This window comes from Erythrolamprus reginae, chromosome Z (genome assembly GCF_031021105.1).
Source record: "Erythrolamprus reginae isolate rEryReg1 chromosome Z, rEryReg1.hap1, whole genome shotgun sequence".
NCBI lineage: Eukaryota > Metazoa > Chordata > Lepidosauria > Squamata > Dipsadidae > Erythrolamprus > Erythrolamprus reginae.
The window spans coordinates 66,763,899-66,783,175 of NC_091963.1; the positions used below are offsets into that span (position 1 = coordinate 66,763,899).

Here is a 19,277-nt window from a genome sequence, read left to right on the forward strand (position 1 = left end):
TTCATTTATCATTATTTTTGCTACTTGTGTATTATAAATCGTTTCTATCATCCTGATAAAATTACTACCAAATTTCATTTGTCTTAGTTGTTCAATTATGAATTCCCATTTCAAATTATCAAATGTTTTCTGCTCATCTAAGAACATGAATGCCACGAATTTCTCTGGATGAGTGTCATAACATTCTAGTGTATTCAGTATTATTCAGATCTATTTCAAAGACAGAAGCCTAGAAAAGCACCAGGCCCAGACAAGATAACTCCTGCTTGCTTAAAAGTCTGTGTTGACCAATTGTCCCCCATCTTCACCCAAATCTTCAACAAATCACTAGAGTTGTGCTATGTTCCTTCCTGCTTCAAACGCTCTACTATCATCCCAGTGCTAAAGAAGCCCTCCATCAAGGAACTGAATGACTACAGACCAGTTGCTCTAACATCTGTAGTTTTGAAAACCTTTGAAAGGCTAGTGATGTTCCACTTGAAAACCATCACAGATCCACTGTTAGAGCCCCAGCAATTTGCATACCAAGCAAATAGATCAATGATGCTGTACACTACACTACATCCTTCAACATCTTGAATCTCCAATGACCTAGGCTAGGGGCCTCTTTGTAGACTTCAGTTTAGCATTCAATACCATCATACCGGACTTTCTCTTAACCAAAGTAAATCAGCAAGTGGTACCTGAACACACTTGTAAGTGGATCACAAGCTTCCTAACAGAGAGGAAGCAGCAGGTGAATCTAGGAAAAATTACATCTGATACATGTACAATTAGCACAGGTGCCCCCCAAGGCTGTGTACTCTCACCATTTCTCTCTATACACTAATTACTGCATCTCAAATGATTCATCTGTTTACTACTGAAGTTTGCAGATGATACAACAGTGATCATACTTATTTGAGACAAAGATGAATCCCCATACAGATGTGGTGTGACCAGAACAATCTAGAACTGAACACACTCAAAACCTTAGAAATGGTGGTAGACTTTAGGAGAAACCCTTCCATCATCGATTCTTGGCTCCATAAATTCCTGAATCATTTCTAATGAAGCCTGTACTGATTTTAATGTTGGCACTTCTCCTTGTTTATCCGCCGATGCCATTTCTATAATTGTTTTAGTTCCAGAGGAAGAAGGAGTCCTAGGTGTTGCCTTCTTCAGTATTTTTGTAATTGTTGTCGACATATTCACAGTTCTGAAAAGATTGCTCCAAATTCTCATTAACTTCTGCTATATATCTTAAACACTATTGATAATAATTAATAATCAATCTATTTTACTTATTATATATTAGATACTAAATAATACTAAATTATTCAGCTATTCAATTTGTTGTTATAAATAATAAATCTCTATGTGGTCTATGCTATAGTAGTTAGGGTAAAACACAATAAATAACTTTTATAGTAAATACAATCAATTTCCCTATATAATAGTAAATGCTATAAAATTATCAAATCTAAATAACTAATGTTTAACAATATAATAGCTTAAAATCTCAAAGGAAATAATAAGTAAATTATAGTAGCTATTAAATTAGATTGAAAATTAAATATATTATCTATTAAAGTAAAGTAGACATGGTTTAAGAAAAGAAATAAGCAGGACAAATGAAAGATAAAGTAGTATATAGAAAGTCAAAGAAATTCTTTACGTGTCAATATATAATCAATCAGCACTTCATGTCACCCATGGCCAGGAAGTTTCATTCCTTTTATATTCCCTTCATCGTAGAAATAAATGTATTTGTTTGTATTTTAGGGCTCATATGCTCTCTCCTCGAATCATCCAAAAGTCAATAGTCAATAGTCTGTTATCAATAGTCAGTAATCCAAATCAGCAAAGAAAAGAGAAGAAAATCTGTAGTCTATTGCACTTAGTTCATACGATTGTATCAGAGTCTACACCAAACGATAACGGTTTCTTCTATAGGTGGTGGAAACTGCACTGTCACAATATCAATCCACACACACAGTGCAATCCCCAAACCTCTCCGATCTCTTCGATCTCTCTGATCTCCACATCACTGCTCCACTTTCAAGTCTTTGATCTTCTCTTTATATTGTCACATTCTCCAGTCTATTATACCACTGTTTCTCCTCTCTGATCTCTCCAATTTCCAGTCGTCCACTTTGCTCATGCACATTCAATGCAAGCTGATTAATGTCACTCATATTCTGCCATCTGCTTTCACTCGCTATCCACCATCTGCTCCCATCCACTCAATCACCACTTGGTTCTGTTCAAGAGACTCACTTTTACAACTTTCCCTCTCTGAACTATTCCACTGGGATTTCATGGGTAGAAAATTTGGCTGTTTGAATTAGCTCTGCTGGTGTTCCACTGCTTCACTCTTCTTCTTCCTTCCTAGATGTAGATTCGGTGCACCATGCCTTTGGACCGAACATACACTCTGGTCTCTTTCTCACTTGATCATAGGGGTTTCCACTTATCACAATGTGGGTTTGATCCTCCATCCCCTGCCTTCAGTTTTCCCCTTTATTTTGCTCTCCCCTACAGGGAATTATATTACTGAATACCCGGTTTCAGGATGGAAAATTTTGGGCACAGTCCAGCAGCACTAGGCTTTGCTCCACGTCGCCATGGCGCCACCCTGGAAGCCTGGAATTAATTCTATGTGATCTGGGTTTCTGCCTTCGCTTCCGTTCTGGATGGCTATAGTATTCTCTAGAACAGAAGTCTTCATAGCTGGCTGGAGAATTCTGGGAGTTGAAATTCACAAGTCTTAAAGTTGCCAGGTTTGGGTAATGTAAAATGAATTATGCTTGAAACCTAATGTTTTGCCAGAAACCTTAATTTTGTATGGTAGTTGGCAGAAAGGAGAATTAAGACTGCTATGTGGAATGGAGCATTTTGGGATGTTCACTTAGGCTGTGAAAGTAGCAAGGAACATTTTAGATTGTTGCCTTTGAGTAAGTGAGTCTTTTGCGAGTGACCATTTTAATCTTGAAGGCACCTTTATGACAATGCTCAAAATGTGCTTTCAAAATTCTAAGTGTGATGTTTCTATCATTCACTGTTATATAGCTGCTCACTTCTAGGATGTGGGTGAATCTGATGACCTGCCTGTTTTGAGTCCATTGCTTTGAGGTTCTTGGAAAAGTCACATGATTGTCAAGCTACTCCCACCTGATCACATGGTCAGCAAGCCACTCCCACCAAGTCACATGACCATCAAGCCACATTCTCAAAATAAGCCATGCCCACAGTTTGGTAGTAAAATTTTGGTAGCCCTTCACTGGATGTAATACTCTGGATGTCTTTGAAGAGATATAGAAGTTCTGATCTGTTTGAAGATTAGAAATAAACATTTTATAGAAATATTAATCCAAAACCAAGGATAATTGATAGGGAAGGTATATAAATATTTAATAAACTACAAGACAATAGGTTGAATATTAAAAGATAATATGATTAGTTGGTGCAAAAATTTAGGAAAAGAAATAGACCTAGATACATGGGAAAAGGTTTGGATATATAACTGAAAAATAACTAAATCAGTCTCTTTTAAAGAAAACCAAATTAAGATGTTTTACAGATGGCATTTGCCACCTAATAGGATTTCAAAGATGTTTCCAAGTGCTTCACCTTTTTTTTTGAAATGTAAAAAAAAAATAGGCACATACTTTCACGTATGGTGGACATGTCCAAAAACAAAGATCTATTGGAATAAGGTAGAAAAATGGTTAAAGGAAATTACAAATAAGGAAATTAGGAAGAGCCCAGAATTTTTTCTATTAGGTATTACAGATATTAGATATAAAAAAGAAATATATTATTTAATAATTCACATATTAGTAGCAGCAAGGATTACATTTGCACAAAAATGGAAAGAAAAGGAAATTCCAAAAGACAAAGAGTTCTTTAGGAAGATTATGGAATGTGCAGAATTAGATATGATGATGAGACGGCTAAATAATCAAGCTGATACAGAATTTTATAAAACGTGGCAGAAAGTTTACAATTGGTGGAACACAAAAAAAGATTCTTAAAAATATTTAAATAAAGTATTGAATAGTTAAATTTACTAGATTGAATATATTATATAGTGATACTCGATAGATAAGCTTATTTCTTCAAATTGACTTTAATTATTTTAATTACAATTATATAATTTTTGAAAAGTATCAAAAAGTTAAGATTTTTATGTTACTATAGATTATATAGAGATATTTCATTGATGAGTTTGCCTTTCTGTATTGATCTAAACTGGAATCAGTTTCTTTTTCTGTATTAAGAAGACTTCTATACTTAGCAGAGCAATTGTAGCTCCTTTAAATGTTAAATGTTGCATGTCTTGTCTTGTCTTACATTTTAAAAAAAATAATAAAAAAATATCCCCCCCAAAAAAAGGAAGTTCTACCCTAGATGTCTGATGGATCCAGAAGGTTTTCAAAGGGTGCTTAGGGTTGTGCCGGATTTACTTGTACAAAGTTCAGCAGAGTCTCTTGCTGCAGCCTGCAATATGGCTGTGACGGAGGCTCCAGACCGAATTGTGCCTTTACGACCTCTCTGTGGCAACAGACCATGGAGATCTCCTTGGCTTACTGAGGAACTCCAGGGGATGAAACACCAGAAGAGAGGTCTAGAGAAGTGCTGGAGGAAAAGCAGATCCAAATCTGACCAAACACTTGTAAAAGCTTATATGGAGATTTACAAAGTGGCAATCAGGTTGACAAGATATGCATACAATGTTGGCCTGATTGGGTCTGCGGAATTTTGCCCAGCCGCCCTGTTTAGGGTGACTCACTCCCTCTTAACCAGGGGGGAGTTGATGAACCCTTGCAGGGCAGTGCTGAGGACTTTAATGTTTTTCGCAGGTAAAATCACTCAGATCCAGACTGACCTTGACTCCAATTGTTATGCAGTGTTGGCTGACAATGAGTCAGTCGAGGTGACAGGGGCTTGTCTTAGTCCATCTGTTTGGAGGGAGTTTGACCTGGTGAATCATGATGAATTGGACAAGGTCATTGGAGCTATGAGTTCCGCCACCTGTTTATTGGACCCGTTTCCCTCCTGGCTAGTTTCGGCCAGCAGGAAGGTGACACGGAGCTGGGTCCACGAGATAACCAATGCTTCTTTGAGGGAGGGGTCCTTCCTGGCTCCCTACAAAGAGGCACCTGTGCGCCCCCTCCTCAAGAAGACTTCCCTGGACCCAGCTGTATTTAACAATTATCATCCTGTCTCCAACCTACCCTTTATGGGGAAGGTTGTTGAGAAGGTGGTGTTGCTCCAGCTCTAATGGTCCTTGGAAGAAGCCGATTATCTAGGCCCTCGACAGTCAGGATTCAGACCCAGCTACAGCATGGAAACTGCTTTGGTCACACAGATGGATGATCTCTGGTGGGCCTGGAATAGGGGTCCTATTGCTCCTTGACCTCTCAGCGGCTTTTGATACCATCAACCATGGTATCCTTCTGCACGGACTGGAGGGGTTGGGAGTGAAAGGCACCGTCCTGTTTTATGGTGGTTCTCTTCCTACCTCTCTAGTCAGTTGCAGTCAGTATTAGTCAGACCTGGAGGTCAGAGGTTGACACCCAGGTCCCTACCTTGTGGGGTACCTCAGGGGTCAGTCCTCTCCCCCCTGCTGTTTAATATCTACATGAAACCGCTGGGTGATATCATCCAAGGGCATGGGGTGAGTTACCGTCAATATGCCCCACAATACGCCGTTCCCAGCCGCTATTACTTTTCATGCCAGGCCATCCCTACCCTTCACCAACAGGTAGTGGAGAAAGTTAGGTGTGCACTGTGCAATGCTCTCAGTTCCTGTGTCCACATCACCACTGACACGTGGACCAGTAAACATGGCCAGGGCCGGTACATCTCTCTCACTGCCCACTGGGTGAATGTGGAGGCAGCTGGGAATGAGGCAGGAAGCAATTTAGCACATATCCTTCCACCACCCAGGATTGCTGGACATCAGTCGCTGCCTCCTGTTGCCTCCTCCTTCTCTGCTTCCTCCTTGTCATCCTCCACATGCACTAAGTGCAGCACAGCAACCACCGATTTGAGCACAGCCATGGGGAAATGGCAGCAGGCGGTGCTAATATTTATCTGCTTTGGCGACAGACCACACACCGCCAGGAGCTGTGGACCGGCATCCAGGGGCAGACAGACAAGTGGTTGCTGCCACTGCACCTGAAGCCTGGCAAGGTGGTGTGCGACAACGGGTGGAATCTTGTGGCAGCCTTAGCCTGAGCGGGGTTGACGCACATCCCCTGCCTGGCGCATGTGCTTAACTTGGTGATGCAGAAGTTCCTAGCCCGTTATACAGACATGTTGGCGCAGCTGCATAAAGTGCATGCCGTGTGTGCGCACTTTTGCCATTACCACCCTGCTGCTGCTCGCCTATCTTCCCTGCAGAGGAATTTGACCTTCCTCCCCACCACCTCATATGCGATTTGCCAACCAGGTGGAATTCCATGTTGCATACGCTGGAAAGGGTGTGTGAGCAGCAGCAGGCAATAGTGGAGTTCCAGCTTCAAAATGCCCGGGTAAGTAGAAGTGCATACCAACAGCACTTTACCGCCAATGACTGGGCTTCCATGAGGGACATTTGTGCCATGCTGCAGTGCTTCCAGTCTACCACTGATATGGCCAGCGCTGATAATGCCATTGTCAGCACTACCATCCCCATTCTTTGCATACTGGAAAAAACCCTTCAGGCCATGACGGAGGATGTGATGGTGGCACAGGAGAAAGTGGAGGAGGAGGAGGAGGAAGGCCCATTTTCCCAGGCAGCAGGTACTCTGCTGTCCAGGCAGCAGAGAGTTTTGGTGGAGAGGAGGAGGACTTGCAGCAGGGTGGCCCCCAGTGAAGCTCATGGGCATCAATGGAGCATGGCTGGAGGGAGGAGCAGGAGGAGGAGGAGAAGGAAGAGAGACCTGTTACTGACAACCTCTCCTTGACTCAGGGCAGCCTGGCTCACATGAGCCACTACATGCTCCAGTGCCTGTGCAATGACCCCAGGGTAGCCTGCATCGTCACCTCTGCCAGTTACTGTGTGGCCCCCCTGCTGGATCCCCAGTATAAGGACAACATCACCTCCTTGATCCCAGCACTTGAGTAGGAGTGCAAAATGAGAGAGTACAAGTGTGCGCTGGTGGACGCAATAGTGGCAGAGTTCCCAAAGGACTTGGAGGGCTCAGTGGTGGCACTTGGAATAGGAGGAGGACACAGTCACCAACGCAGCAGGAGCACTGGCAGCACATCACAGGGGAGGGTGAACATGGCCACAATGTGGAAAAACCTATTCCGTTATCCCACACACACCCCACCTTTGGATGTGATGGCCCATAATATCAGATGGCAGAATGTGACACGCATGGTGGATGACTACCTGTCCACGCCTCTCATGGTACTTAGTGATGCCTCCACCCCCTTCCATTTTTGGGTAGGTAAATTGGACACATGGTCAGAGCTTGCGCCCAATGCCCTGGCGGTGCTGGCCTGCCCTACAGCAAGTGTCCTGTCCAAGTGTGTGTTCACCACCGCAGGAGGGGTTATCACTGACAAAAGGATCTGCCTATCCACAGACAATGTGGACATACTTACATTTCTTAAAATGAACCAGGCGTGGATCCCACAGGACTTGGCTGTGCCACCACCTGAGTGAGTGGTTAGAGTGTTTGCTTCCACCACCTCCTCTTCCTCCTCCTCTGCCACTTCCACCTACATCACCTCCCCCCAGACAGCTGTAAAATTCATGTATGTATATATCTAGGTTTATTTTTATGTAAATATTTGTGTATAGATTTAATGCTGTATATATTTCTATATATTCTTATATATATAAAAAATCCTCATGAATTGATTTGTGTACATATGTATGTATGTATGTATGTATGTATGTATGTATGTATGTATTTATTTATTTATTTATTTATTTATTTATTTATTCACTTTTGTATATATGTACATATTAGGTTGTGGATGAATTTAGTCATCCAAACCTGTATATATGCCTCGCTTTGCTTGCATCTGTATATATTTATGTATGTATATATCCGTTCAGGTATTTCTTTCCATATAGATTTCTTTCTGATTTTATTTCTTTCTTAATTCAAGTATTTATTTCATACTTTCATTTTCTGTTATGTTTGGGAGCACCTTCCATACCCCATTTGGGGCTGGCAATTGCTCTGACCCTCCCCATCCATTTGGCCTCGCACACTCCTAAAAAAATGATTTAATGGCCAGTTATCAACAGTTGTGGCCCTGGAGTGGGATCAGATTTGAATACCCAATTATCAACAGTTGTGGCCCTGGAGTGGGCCTAGACTTGAATGCTCAGTTAACAATTGTTGTGGACCTAAACTAAATGCCCAGATATGAACTGTTGTGGCCCTGGAGTGGACCTACACGTCAAAACCCAATTAACAAAAGTTGTGGACCTCCAGTGGACCTAGACTAAACACAAAACAAAATGGCTCTTTATATATCAATGTCTATTTCTCCGTCTCTCTTGGTTTCTCCTGCCTAATAACTCCTGTCCAGCCATAGCTGTCGTGCTCTTCTGAACAATGGATTGAGGTGAGATCTCTCTAACTACAACACAGTAGAAGCAAATGTTATTTTTTGTGGCCTTTGAAGTTAAACATCAGGCTTATGTACCTGAACTGGGTACAGTACTCCCATATTGGAGGTATAAGCTGAATATTTCTTTCTCTACCGCTTTAGCCGGGTTTCCTACCCCTCCTACCCCTTGCATAAGGAGGTCCTGTCTCACGTGGCCCGTCCTCCCAAATTTTCCCCCTTCTGGGGGAATATTGCAGTCCATGGGGGCACTCAAACTGAGGTCATAGTGCCCCCCAAAGAGACAAGAGGTCCCCCACTTCCTGAATCCCCCACCCATCTCCCTGGGTGTCCTACCCCTTGCATACAAAGATAACTTCTCACGTGACCCATCCTCCAAAATTTGCCCCCTTTGGGGGGCAATATTGTGGTGTAGGGGGGGCAAACTGAGTTGATAGTGCCCCTCCAAAGAGAGAAAAAGGGGTCCCCCCTTCCTGAATTTACCACCCCTCTCCCTGGGTGTCCTACCCTTTACATAAGGAGGTAATTTCTCACGTGAACCATCCTCCAAAATTTACTCCCTTTGGGGGACAATACTGCAGTCCATGGGGAGGGGTTCCCATGACTTCAATGGGGTTCAGGTTCGGGTTTGAGTTTGGCCTGAGTTCGGCAGCCCGAACCAGACTCTGACATCAAGTTCGGCCGAACCCATCAAACCAGAACTTCAACGGGTTTATCCAACACTAATCATAATTCATCACTGTATTTGGTCACTGAAAAATCCAGTAAAATCATCATAAAAACTAGCTTAGTGCTGGAGAGAATTGTGGCCCCTAAGAATGACTTCCAGTGGATGAAAGTGTTGCACCCAGTAGGTGAGAGTAGTACGATTCTATCTATGCATTGCCTGGAGCCAAGGATTAGTTTGGAAGATGGCATGGGGGCGGGGGGCATTGATTGCATGTAAAAAATTACAACCGTTTCTATAACATCTTGAGGACATTAAACAGGGGGCAGCTAATTTTCTGGTAGACTTTCTGCTGCTTTCCTTCCACCGCCATTATGTTAATATCCATTAATGTGATGACTAGGGACACTAATAGAAGCAAAGCCAGTAAGAGCCCCTCTTTTGGAGATAGCCTGATTTCAGGGGATATCTTGCCTTTAGGGGACCTTAAGCAAAGGATGTGGGACCAGGCAATAATTGCAATTACTTTTTCTTTTATTGTGAGTTCTAGCATCAACTCTCTTGGAAGGAGGCCTGTTATAGGCATATACCAGGGAAAGACTAATACAATTGCAGGATTAACATCAATAGACCCAACTTCTACTTCTTTTATTTTACCATCATTGATTTCTCTGACACTGAGGACAATAGATAAGACCTTGCTGGGCTGGAAGATTATGGCATGCCTTCTTAGATCATTGTATAATTTTTATTGCTGTTTTGATGTACTAATATTTTTAACTCGGGGGGGGATACTTGTGTTACAGTATGTTTGCAGAAAGAATGGGAATGCCAAGGGTGACAGCCAAACATCCCTCCCTGCTGAGTGTGGAAACAGAAGCAGATGGGGGCCTGGATACAACCCCCAGCATGGCATGGATGTGAGACCAGGCCTGCCTGGGATGAGGGAGGCCAATGGGAATGGGGAGGAGATCTCTGGAGAAGGAGAGAAGCGGAGCATTATGATTTTGACTGGGAGAGAGAGGTATGGTGGGAGCCATGTGGTAGGCTGCTCACAGGGAACCAGGACTTGCTGCTTGAAAGTGATTACTTGTTCTGGCCCCTCAGAATCATCCCGTATAGCTGGTGTCAGGCAATGTCAGGGCCCTGGACTCAGGCTGCTGCTGCTCAATGCTTTATTATATACAGTGGTACCTCATCTTACGAACTTAATTTGTTCCATGATGAGGTTCGTAAGTAGAAAAGTTTGTAAGATGAAACAATGTTTCCCATAGGAATCAATGTAAAAGCGAATAATGTGTTCAATCCCAAAACTGACCCCTTTTTGCCTTGCGCCGCTGGGAATCCCTGCCTCCGGACTTCCATTGCCAGCCGAAGTGCCTGTTCTTGCACTGCTGAGATTCTCCTGAGGCTCCCCTCACTGGGAAACCCCACCTCTAGACTTCTGTTTCCAGCCAAAGTGCCCGTTTTTGCGCTGCTGGGATTTCCCTGAGGCTCGCCTCGCTGGGAAACCCCACCTCTGGACTTCCGTTGCCAGCCGAAGCACCCGTTCTTGCGCTGCTGCGATTTCCCTGAGGCTCCCCTTGCTGGGATTCCCTTCATTTTTGCCGGCGCTGCTTTGAATCCCAGTGAGGGGGGCCTCAGGGTAATCCCAGCAGCGCAAGAACGGGCGCTTTGTCTGGCAACGGAAGTCTGGAGGCAGGGATTCCCAGTGAAAAGTGGCTCAGGGGAATCCCAGTGCTTTGGCTGGCAACGGAAGTCTGGAGGCGATGGCTTCCATGATTATTCTTTTGCTTTAGTGTTCTGTTTTGGAAATTAATTTAGTACTGTCAAAATCAATTTCATGTCCTGTAGTTTTGAAGTGTTGGAAAAGGGAGGAGGTTTTTTCTTTTTTTCTTAATGCATTCTTATGTAAGAAAAAAAGAATCTATCCTAGTCTCCCTTAATTTTCAAATTCAGCAAAAACATGTGACACATACAGAATATAGTTTGTCGGCTATCAATAAATTAACTGCCTTGGAAATGGCCCTGGGTTGGTTCGAGAGGCAAAAAAGGAACTGTGATGTTTTACTGTGATGTTTTTCAATATACCAGGGTGATTTGACACAAAAATATCAATCCCAGTGAGGGTATGGCTAGCTAGTGAGGCCAAAACAAGGCCGAAATAGATCTGTCCTAGTCTCCCTTAGTTTTCAAATTCAGCAAAAACATGTGACATTATATATATATATATATATATATATATATATATATATATATATATATAATATAATATATATATATATATATTAATAATATATATTAATTATTATATATATATATGTGTGTGTGTGTGTGTGTTAAATGTTTTTTTAAAAACATCTAACACATACAGAATATAGTTGTCGGCTATAAATAAATTAACTGCCTTGAAATGGTCCTGGGTTGGGCCTAGAGGCAAAAAGGAGCTGTGACGTTCCTTCAATATACCAGGGTGATCCGACATAAAAGAATATATATGAATATATATATATATATATATATATATATATATATATATATATATATATATGTAATACATGATACAGAGGATTCCAGAAATTTTGAATTATTCTCCTCCTTTTGTATATTTTATCATGACTCAAGAAAATGTTTTATTACACACATTTAACCCTATGTAAAGCTCTTCCTCTGATCCCCATTGTGGTGCACTTACCAGACAGAAGACAAAAGCAGGTTCACATTTATCTTTAAATGGGAGCAGGGTCACCACACTATCAGCCTCTGCCTTAAATGAATAATACACAAATATATCTTCTATATTTTTTCCTTCTAAATCATGTTGTACATCACAGTTATCATATGATTTACTATTGTGGTTTATTATAACTTTACTAGAACTTGTGCTGTAATATCTAGACCTATAGATGGAAGCAAAGAGATATAAATTCGTTCTTTGAACTACCTATTGATCACCCTGTTTTTTTTGCAGTCAATATATGTTAGTCCTATTTATTGAGTTTTCATTTAGTTTGCTGCTTCTTTTTCTTGTTTCTATTACAGATCCCAATGCAAATTAATCCTATTCTAATTGTCAGTAAAAAATACAAAGCTAAAGAAATAGGCATGATTGACCTACCCAAGGATAAGCAAGCTATTGTTCTGCTATTTAATTTTCCTATATAGTAAAACAACTTAATTGCATCAGAATTCTTCATGCTTTAAATCACTTTTTTCCATCTCCTTCTCTACATACACACTCTCTCTTTCATTTTTCTTTCTCTCTATCTTTCTCTCTACCATATTTCTCTTTTTTCTGCCTTCACCCCTGTGTGTGTGTGTGTTTGTGTGTGTGTCACTCTCTATCACTCTCTGTCCCTTCCCATTCTCTCAGAAAGCCCTGGATGCTCTCTTTGGGTTTTTCGCTACCCATATTCTTTCTTCCTTTTGAAAATCCAGGCTGGTTGAGGAATGAGCATAACCCACAATGGAACCTCCCATTCCCTCCTCCTCCTCTTGTGTGCACCTTCCTGGCCCCACCATAGCTACCAGGGGGTTGCGAGAAGAGGAGGAAATCCTCCATCACAGGTTGTGCTCATTCCTCAACTAGCCCAGATTTCAAAAAGGAAGAAAGAAAAATGGGTAGTGAAGATCCTGAGAGCAGGCAGGGCTTTGCAAGAGAGTGAGAAGAGACACAGAGACAGGGAGTGACACACAGAGTGGGGGAGAGGGATGGAGAGAGAGGGTGGGAGGGAGACTGGCTGATGGGTAAATGTCTTCTCACACACACACACACTCTCCTTCTCCCTCTCCCTCCCTGGTGGGAAATGGTGGGTGGATACTTCTGGTTTTGCTCTCCACCGAGAGAGGGAGATATTGCCAGGGACAAGTGGGGCAGAGAATGGGATCCAGGATGAAGAGGGGACCTGGTATCCCCCATTGTGAGGCATGCTAGCTTTCACTGTGCTGTGCAAGACACTGTGGGAGCAGTGTGCAAGCCATGGAGGAGGTATTGGGTCTTCCCCACACCCCGTGCCAGCTGGGCTTCCCCTTTCCTCCTATCCTTTCCTCTTCACTTCTCCTCACTCAATTCTACTTCAGGACAGAAGAGCACACATTGGAAATGCATGGTTGGGGTGATATCGGATATTGTAAAGAATAGCTTTGAGTGTAATAATATTAATTAGATGGACTAAATTTATTAAATTAGGGTGTTTAGTCAAGTTCTTTGTGACTTGATCATCTCACCTCATCTCTATAGGACATAACAAATTTATTGTATGTTTTAAATGAACATGCTGATATTTATATTTTTCCTAATTTCAGTATGTTATGACATTTTAATTTTAATTAAAATATTTTTTAATAATCTCCCTGTAAAAATGAGACTAAGTTGGTCAATTGATGTATTAATATCACAAACTCTGTTTCTCCAAAATATTTAGCAAGAGAAAGTATTTAGCAGTCTCCCCCCAAGAGGTGTATTCAGCCAGTTCCAATCAGTTGTAGAGAACCAGTGGCATAAATAATTAAGAGAATTGGCAAATACCATCTCTGACTGGCCCTGGCCCTGGCCCTGGCCCTGGCCCTGGCCTTGGCCCTGGCCCTGCCCAACCCCACCCCTTCCAGGAGTCCCCATATGCCTCATCTTGGCTGCCAGATAAGTGTAGAGAGGCAAAATGGGGTGCTGGGGGTGTGGCATGCTCCCCATGGCCCCTTTTTTGCTGCCAGGAGGTTGCAGGGAGGCCCACCAGGTCCAAAATGGGGCACAGCCCATTTTTGCTCCCAGGTGGCTGCAGGGAGGCGTAGCCTGTAAGACTGGGGCGCCTCCCAGCTGATTGGCATGGTCAGTCTATTGCAGCCTCCCTGGTGATCATCTGGATTTTCTTTTGTTGCCCTCCACAGGACAACGAGCTGGAAAGCAGGTTAATGGAGAGTAGAGGGAATGGGGATTTTGCAGTAATTTTCCCCAGGAATGGGGAGGGAATGGAGATTTTACAGTATCCTTCCCCTGGAGTGGGGAAGGAATGGGAATTTTGAAATATCTTTCCTCTGCCCTGCCCACCAAGCCACGGCCACGAAACCATGTCCACAGAACTGGTAGTAAAAAAAATTGAATCCCACCACTATATCTTTGATATATTGGCTCTTGGATGCACTTGCTTAGAGGTATGGGAAGTGAAATACAACTTATAAGTAGGGTGCTAGTTTAAAAAAGCTAATTGGTTATTCAGATTCTTACCACAGCAAAATGTAGAAGATTATCTTCACCATATTCATTTTTTAGCTTCCTGAACAAGTTTACTACAGCTTTGCAAGGTCCACACCATGCCTGATAAACATCTACCACTGATAAAACATAGAAACACAACATAAAACTCTATTTTTTAAAATGAACAGTTCCTTTTCTGGAACTTTCACCCATGCATAAAATGTGGAAATGATCTCAAATTAAAATAAATATGCTTAAAGTTTTCAGAAAACAAAAAGCATACATCAATAATGGACAGAAAATATGTGTTTGCAATTCATCAAATCAAATGCAATTTTTATTGCACATTTCCTGCTTAACATAAGACAATGCATATTTCAGTAGCGATTAAAACTTTTCCTGTTTTTCCTGTCCAGAATCTCTTCTTTTTAAAGTGGATATGTCAGGATATTTTATTTATTTATTTATTTATTTATTTATTTATTATTTGGATTTGTATGCCGCCCCTCTCCGAAGACTCGGGGCGGCTCACAACAAGTGAAAAACAATCCAATACAATCCAATTAATTAAAATATTATAAGTTTAAGAAAATCCCCAATACTAACATACACACATACAGGCATACCATATATAACTTCAACGTGCCCAGGGGGAGATGTTTAGTTTCCCCATGCCTGACGGCAAAGGTGGGTTTTGAGGAGTTTACGGAAGGCAGGAAGAGTAGGGGCAGTTCTGATCTCTGGGGGGAGTTGGTTCCAGAGGGCCGGTGCCGCCACAGAGAAGGCTCTCCCCCTGGGGCCCGCCAACCGGCATTGTTTAGTTGACGGGACCCGGAGGAGGCCCACTCTGTGGGACCGAATCGGTCGCTGGGATTCGTGCGGCAGAAGGCGGTCTCGGAGATATTCTGGTCCAGTGCCATGAAGGGCTTTAAAGGTCATAACCAACACTTTGAATTGTGACCGGAAACTGATCGGCAGCCAATGCAGACTGCGGAGTGATGGTGAAACATGGGCATACCTGGGTAAGCCCATGACTGCTCTCGCAGCTGCATTCTGCACGATCTGAAGTTTCCGAACACTTTTCAAAGGTAGCCCCATGTAGAGAGCATTACAGTAGTTGAACCTCGAGGTGATGAGGGCATGAGTGACTGTGAGTAATGAGTCCCGGTCCAGATAGGGCCGCAACTGGTGCACCAGGCGAACCTGGGCAAACGCCCCCCTCGCCACAGCCGAAAGGTGGTTCTCTAATGTCAGCTGTGGATCGAGGAGGACGCCCAAGTTGCGGACCCTCTCTGAGGGGGTCAATGATTCCCCCCCCAGGGTAATGGACGGACAGATGGGATTGTCCTTGGGAGGCAAAACCCACAGCCACTCCGTCTTATCCGGGTTGAGTTTGAGTCTGTTGACACCCATCCAGGCCCCAACAGCCTCCAGGCACCGGCACATCACTTCCACCGCTTCGTTGACTGGGCATGGGGTGGAGATGTAAAGCTGGGTATCATCGGCATATTGATGATACCTCACCCCATATCCTTGGATGATCTCACCCAGCGGTTTCATGTAGATGTTAAATAGCAAGGGGGAGAGGACCGACCCCTGGGGTACTCCACAAGGGAGAGACCTCGGAGTCGACCTCTGACCCCCCACTAACACCGACTGCGACCGGCCAGAGAGGTAGGAGGAGAACCACTGAAGCACAGTGCCTCCCACCCCCAACCCCTCCAACCGGTGCAGAAGGATACCATGGTCGATGGTATCGAAAGCCGCTGAGAGATCGAGGAGCACCAGGACAGAGGATAAACCCCTGTCCCGGGCCCGCCAGAGATCATCCATCAACGCGACCAAAGCGGTTTCCGTGCTGTAACCGGGCCTGAAGCCCGACTGCTGGGGACCTAGATAATCGGCTTCTTCCAAGGACCGCTGGAGCTCAGTTTATTCTGCAGAACCTGGAAATTTAAAAAAAAGGAAAAAGAAAGAAAAATATATCCCTAGAAGTCCTGATCAAAAGATAAAATTCTAGTGAAAGAGAATTGGCTGACGGTAATTGATTTAAATTTATTTTTTTGTGTTTTCGGGTGCACTCACCCAATCACATTGTACACATATGCATCGACAATAAAGATTTGAATTTGAATAGAATTGAATCCTATTTTTGCCTTTAGATTGGTGTTTTTCAGCCTTAACAACTTTATAGCCTTCAACTCCCAGAATCTCCTACAATCATATCACTTGATTATTTTCTCCAATATAAGAAATGAAAAAAGATTAACAGATCTGATACATCTTGAAGTTGCTCCAAAATAATATTTTTCAACTTTAGCAACTATAATATTTGTAGATTTTAACTCCTGGAATTCCCAGCCTGCATGTTGGTTGGGGAATTCTGTGGTTAAAGTCTACATATTTTAAAGTTGCCAAGATTGATAAACACTATAATAGAATCTCATAGAATTCCATCAAGTACTCACTAGGATCTTGGCATTTTGTTTTATGCAATTAATCAACACCACCAGTCTAAACTAGATTAGGCATTGGCTGCTGCACAAGTAATGCTCAAATTAAATCACACACACATACAACTGTCAGGGGTGGATTCTGGATTCCTCTACTGCCGGTCTGAACCGGTAGGAACCTAACTCTGATATCTATAACTCTATAAAATTGTAATAATGATTGGGGGGGAGAATCTTATGTTATTCTCTCTTCTGTTAATAATTACATTTAGCTGATATGATCCAATAATGGTTTTTGAGATATCTGAAGCTATTAAAAAATGAGGCCAGGCAAAGCCCCTGGCCAGATAGTCTTACAAGCCAATATTATAAAAGTTTTGAAGATGAACTTCTTCAACCACTAAAAAGCACAATCAATGATATACTACCAGGAGAGAGGATATACCCCAGATGTTGAAAGGAACCAATATTGTGTTGCTCCCAAAGAAGGATCAAGATATTACAAAGATGAGAGGGGCGTGGTCAGCACTGCAATGAGAAGGCATCTCTTGTGCTCCTGCGAGGGGGCGCTATTTGGGGGAGCCGATTCCTGTTCGATTCGGGCTGGAGCCTCCCTGGAGGGGAAGTGAAAAAGGGGTCTTGACTGCTCGTCATTTTTGGGGTTGGCATACCACACGGTGGGCTGGCTTTCAACCTTGACCGGCAGTGGGTGAAATGACCTTGGTATCCATAGCCGCAGTGAATACGTACTAGAAACATAGGATTTAAAGTGTTACCAGTCACCTGGAAGGAGAAGAAACATAAGTTTATGTGCTGGAAGTTGAGAAGAAAGAAAGTTTGGAAGAAAGGGTGAGCTACTATGCCGGAGGGAGATCTTGATACGGATCTTTAAAAAATAATTTTTGTTTCAGAAGTTGAGCTAAGGCGAAAGTGGAAACAGCCATTCTCTTACTGGACTGTTTAATTAGCATTAAATGGATTTTAAAAATTAATTAAAACCCAAGAATTTTATAATTTGCTTTGCCTTTAGAAGTTGGCAGTTAAATTTGGACTTTTGAGATTATTAGAACTTAAATTTAAAACTTTTACAGAAGTCAAAGAATTGAAAGTAACAGTGAGATCATATGCTAGGGACATCTGCTGGTGAAGTTGAGGCGATATTTGGTTGGATTTGTAATTCACTGAATATGACCTTGATGCAATGGAACTGGGCAGATTATTTTTACAATAAGTGATAAAGAGGAGATGAGAACTGAAAAAGAAAGAAAACATTCTGGATTTGAACCTTAGTTGAATCTCAAAAGAGGAGAAGAAAAAGAAAGATAGAAATTTGGCTTCTGGACAATATAAAGATTAATTGGATAATTAGACACAGTTTTTTGACATATTAATTTTGGATGAGATGGAAGACATAAGAGATTTATTTAAGGACATACTTAAAGATATTAAAGAGTGGAAAGAAGAAAACAAACAAGAACACCGTTTCCTCTATTCAAAGTTTAAATCAGGATTACAGAGAAAGTGAAGGAGAAGAAGAGAAAAGTGCTGAACAGCTGGAACAGATTGATCAATAGAAAAACAAAGATGGAAATATAAAAGTGTCATTAGATGGGCACTTTCAAAAGGGACAAATTAAAGGATATAATATTGTTAAGATAGATGACTTCATATCTAATGAGTTGGAGGAGGAGGAGAAGGAATGCAAAAAGACAAATGAATCAGAAAATGGTTTGATTGAAGGAGGGGTTCATGGTCACATATTTGATGATGATTATAAAATAATAAGCACTAATAAAATTGAGAATAGATGTGATCTGACACCTTGGAATAAATAGAGTAAGAAAGGAATTAGAATGGAAATAAAAAAGTTTGGAACTATTCTATACTTGAGTAGAAAAAGAGGAAAGGAGAAAACAATGGACTACAAAACGTTAAGAAAGAAAATATTTGGGACTTGACATGGCACCATGAGGAGAGATGATAGATGAAATATGCATTGATTATGGAATGATGTAATTAGACGCACGTACCATGCACTGTTTTGGTTGGGTTTTCAATATATTAAGATAACCTAGCATAGAATGTTAGAAGGAAATAATGATATTGCTTTAAGAGCCAGGCTGCAATTTGATAATATAAGGGGGACAGATGTGCTGCTCTCTGTTATATTCCATTGTTACATTCTCATTCTGCTATTGCTCTGAATTATGTAATGGTGCCTTATCATGTAATGTTGGTTACATTGTTATTTATATATGCTGGTTAAGTATTAATCTAGCAGTTGTGTGCATGATACTGTATAGAATATACTAAGAGCTGTGTGCAAGAAACTATATAGAATATACTAAGAGTTGTGTGCAAAATACTGTATAGAATATACTAAGAGCTCTGTGCAACTAATGTA

The 19,277-nt window shown here is 41.9% G+C and overlaps 1 protein-coding gene across 1 annotated transcript in view; it reads right to left on the minus strand.

Moving 5' to 3' along the window:
- Nucleotides 1–19,277, minus strand: part of NME8 (NME/NM23 family member 8) — a 245,123-nt gene that overhangs the window by 216,898 nt on the left and 8,948 nt on the right. Inside the window, exons 3-4 of the mRNA XM_070728254.1 lie at nt 14,451–14,557; nt 11,925–11,996 (exon numbers count right to left, since the gene is read on the minus strand). Coding sequence (XP_070584355.1) covers nt 11,925–11,996; nt 14,451–14,557 — 179 coding nt within the window. The remainder of the gene's footprint in view (nt 1–11,924; nt 11,997–14,450; nt 14,558–19,277) is intronic.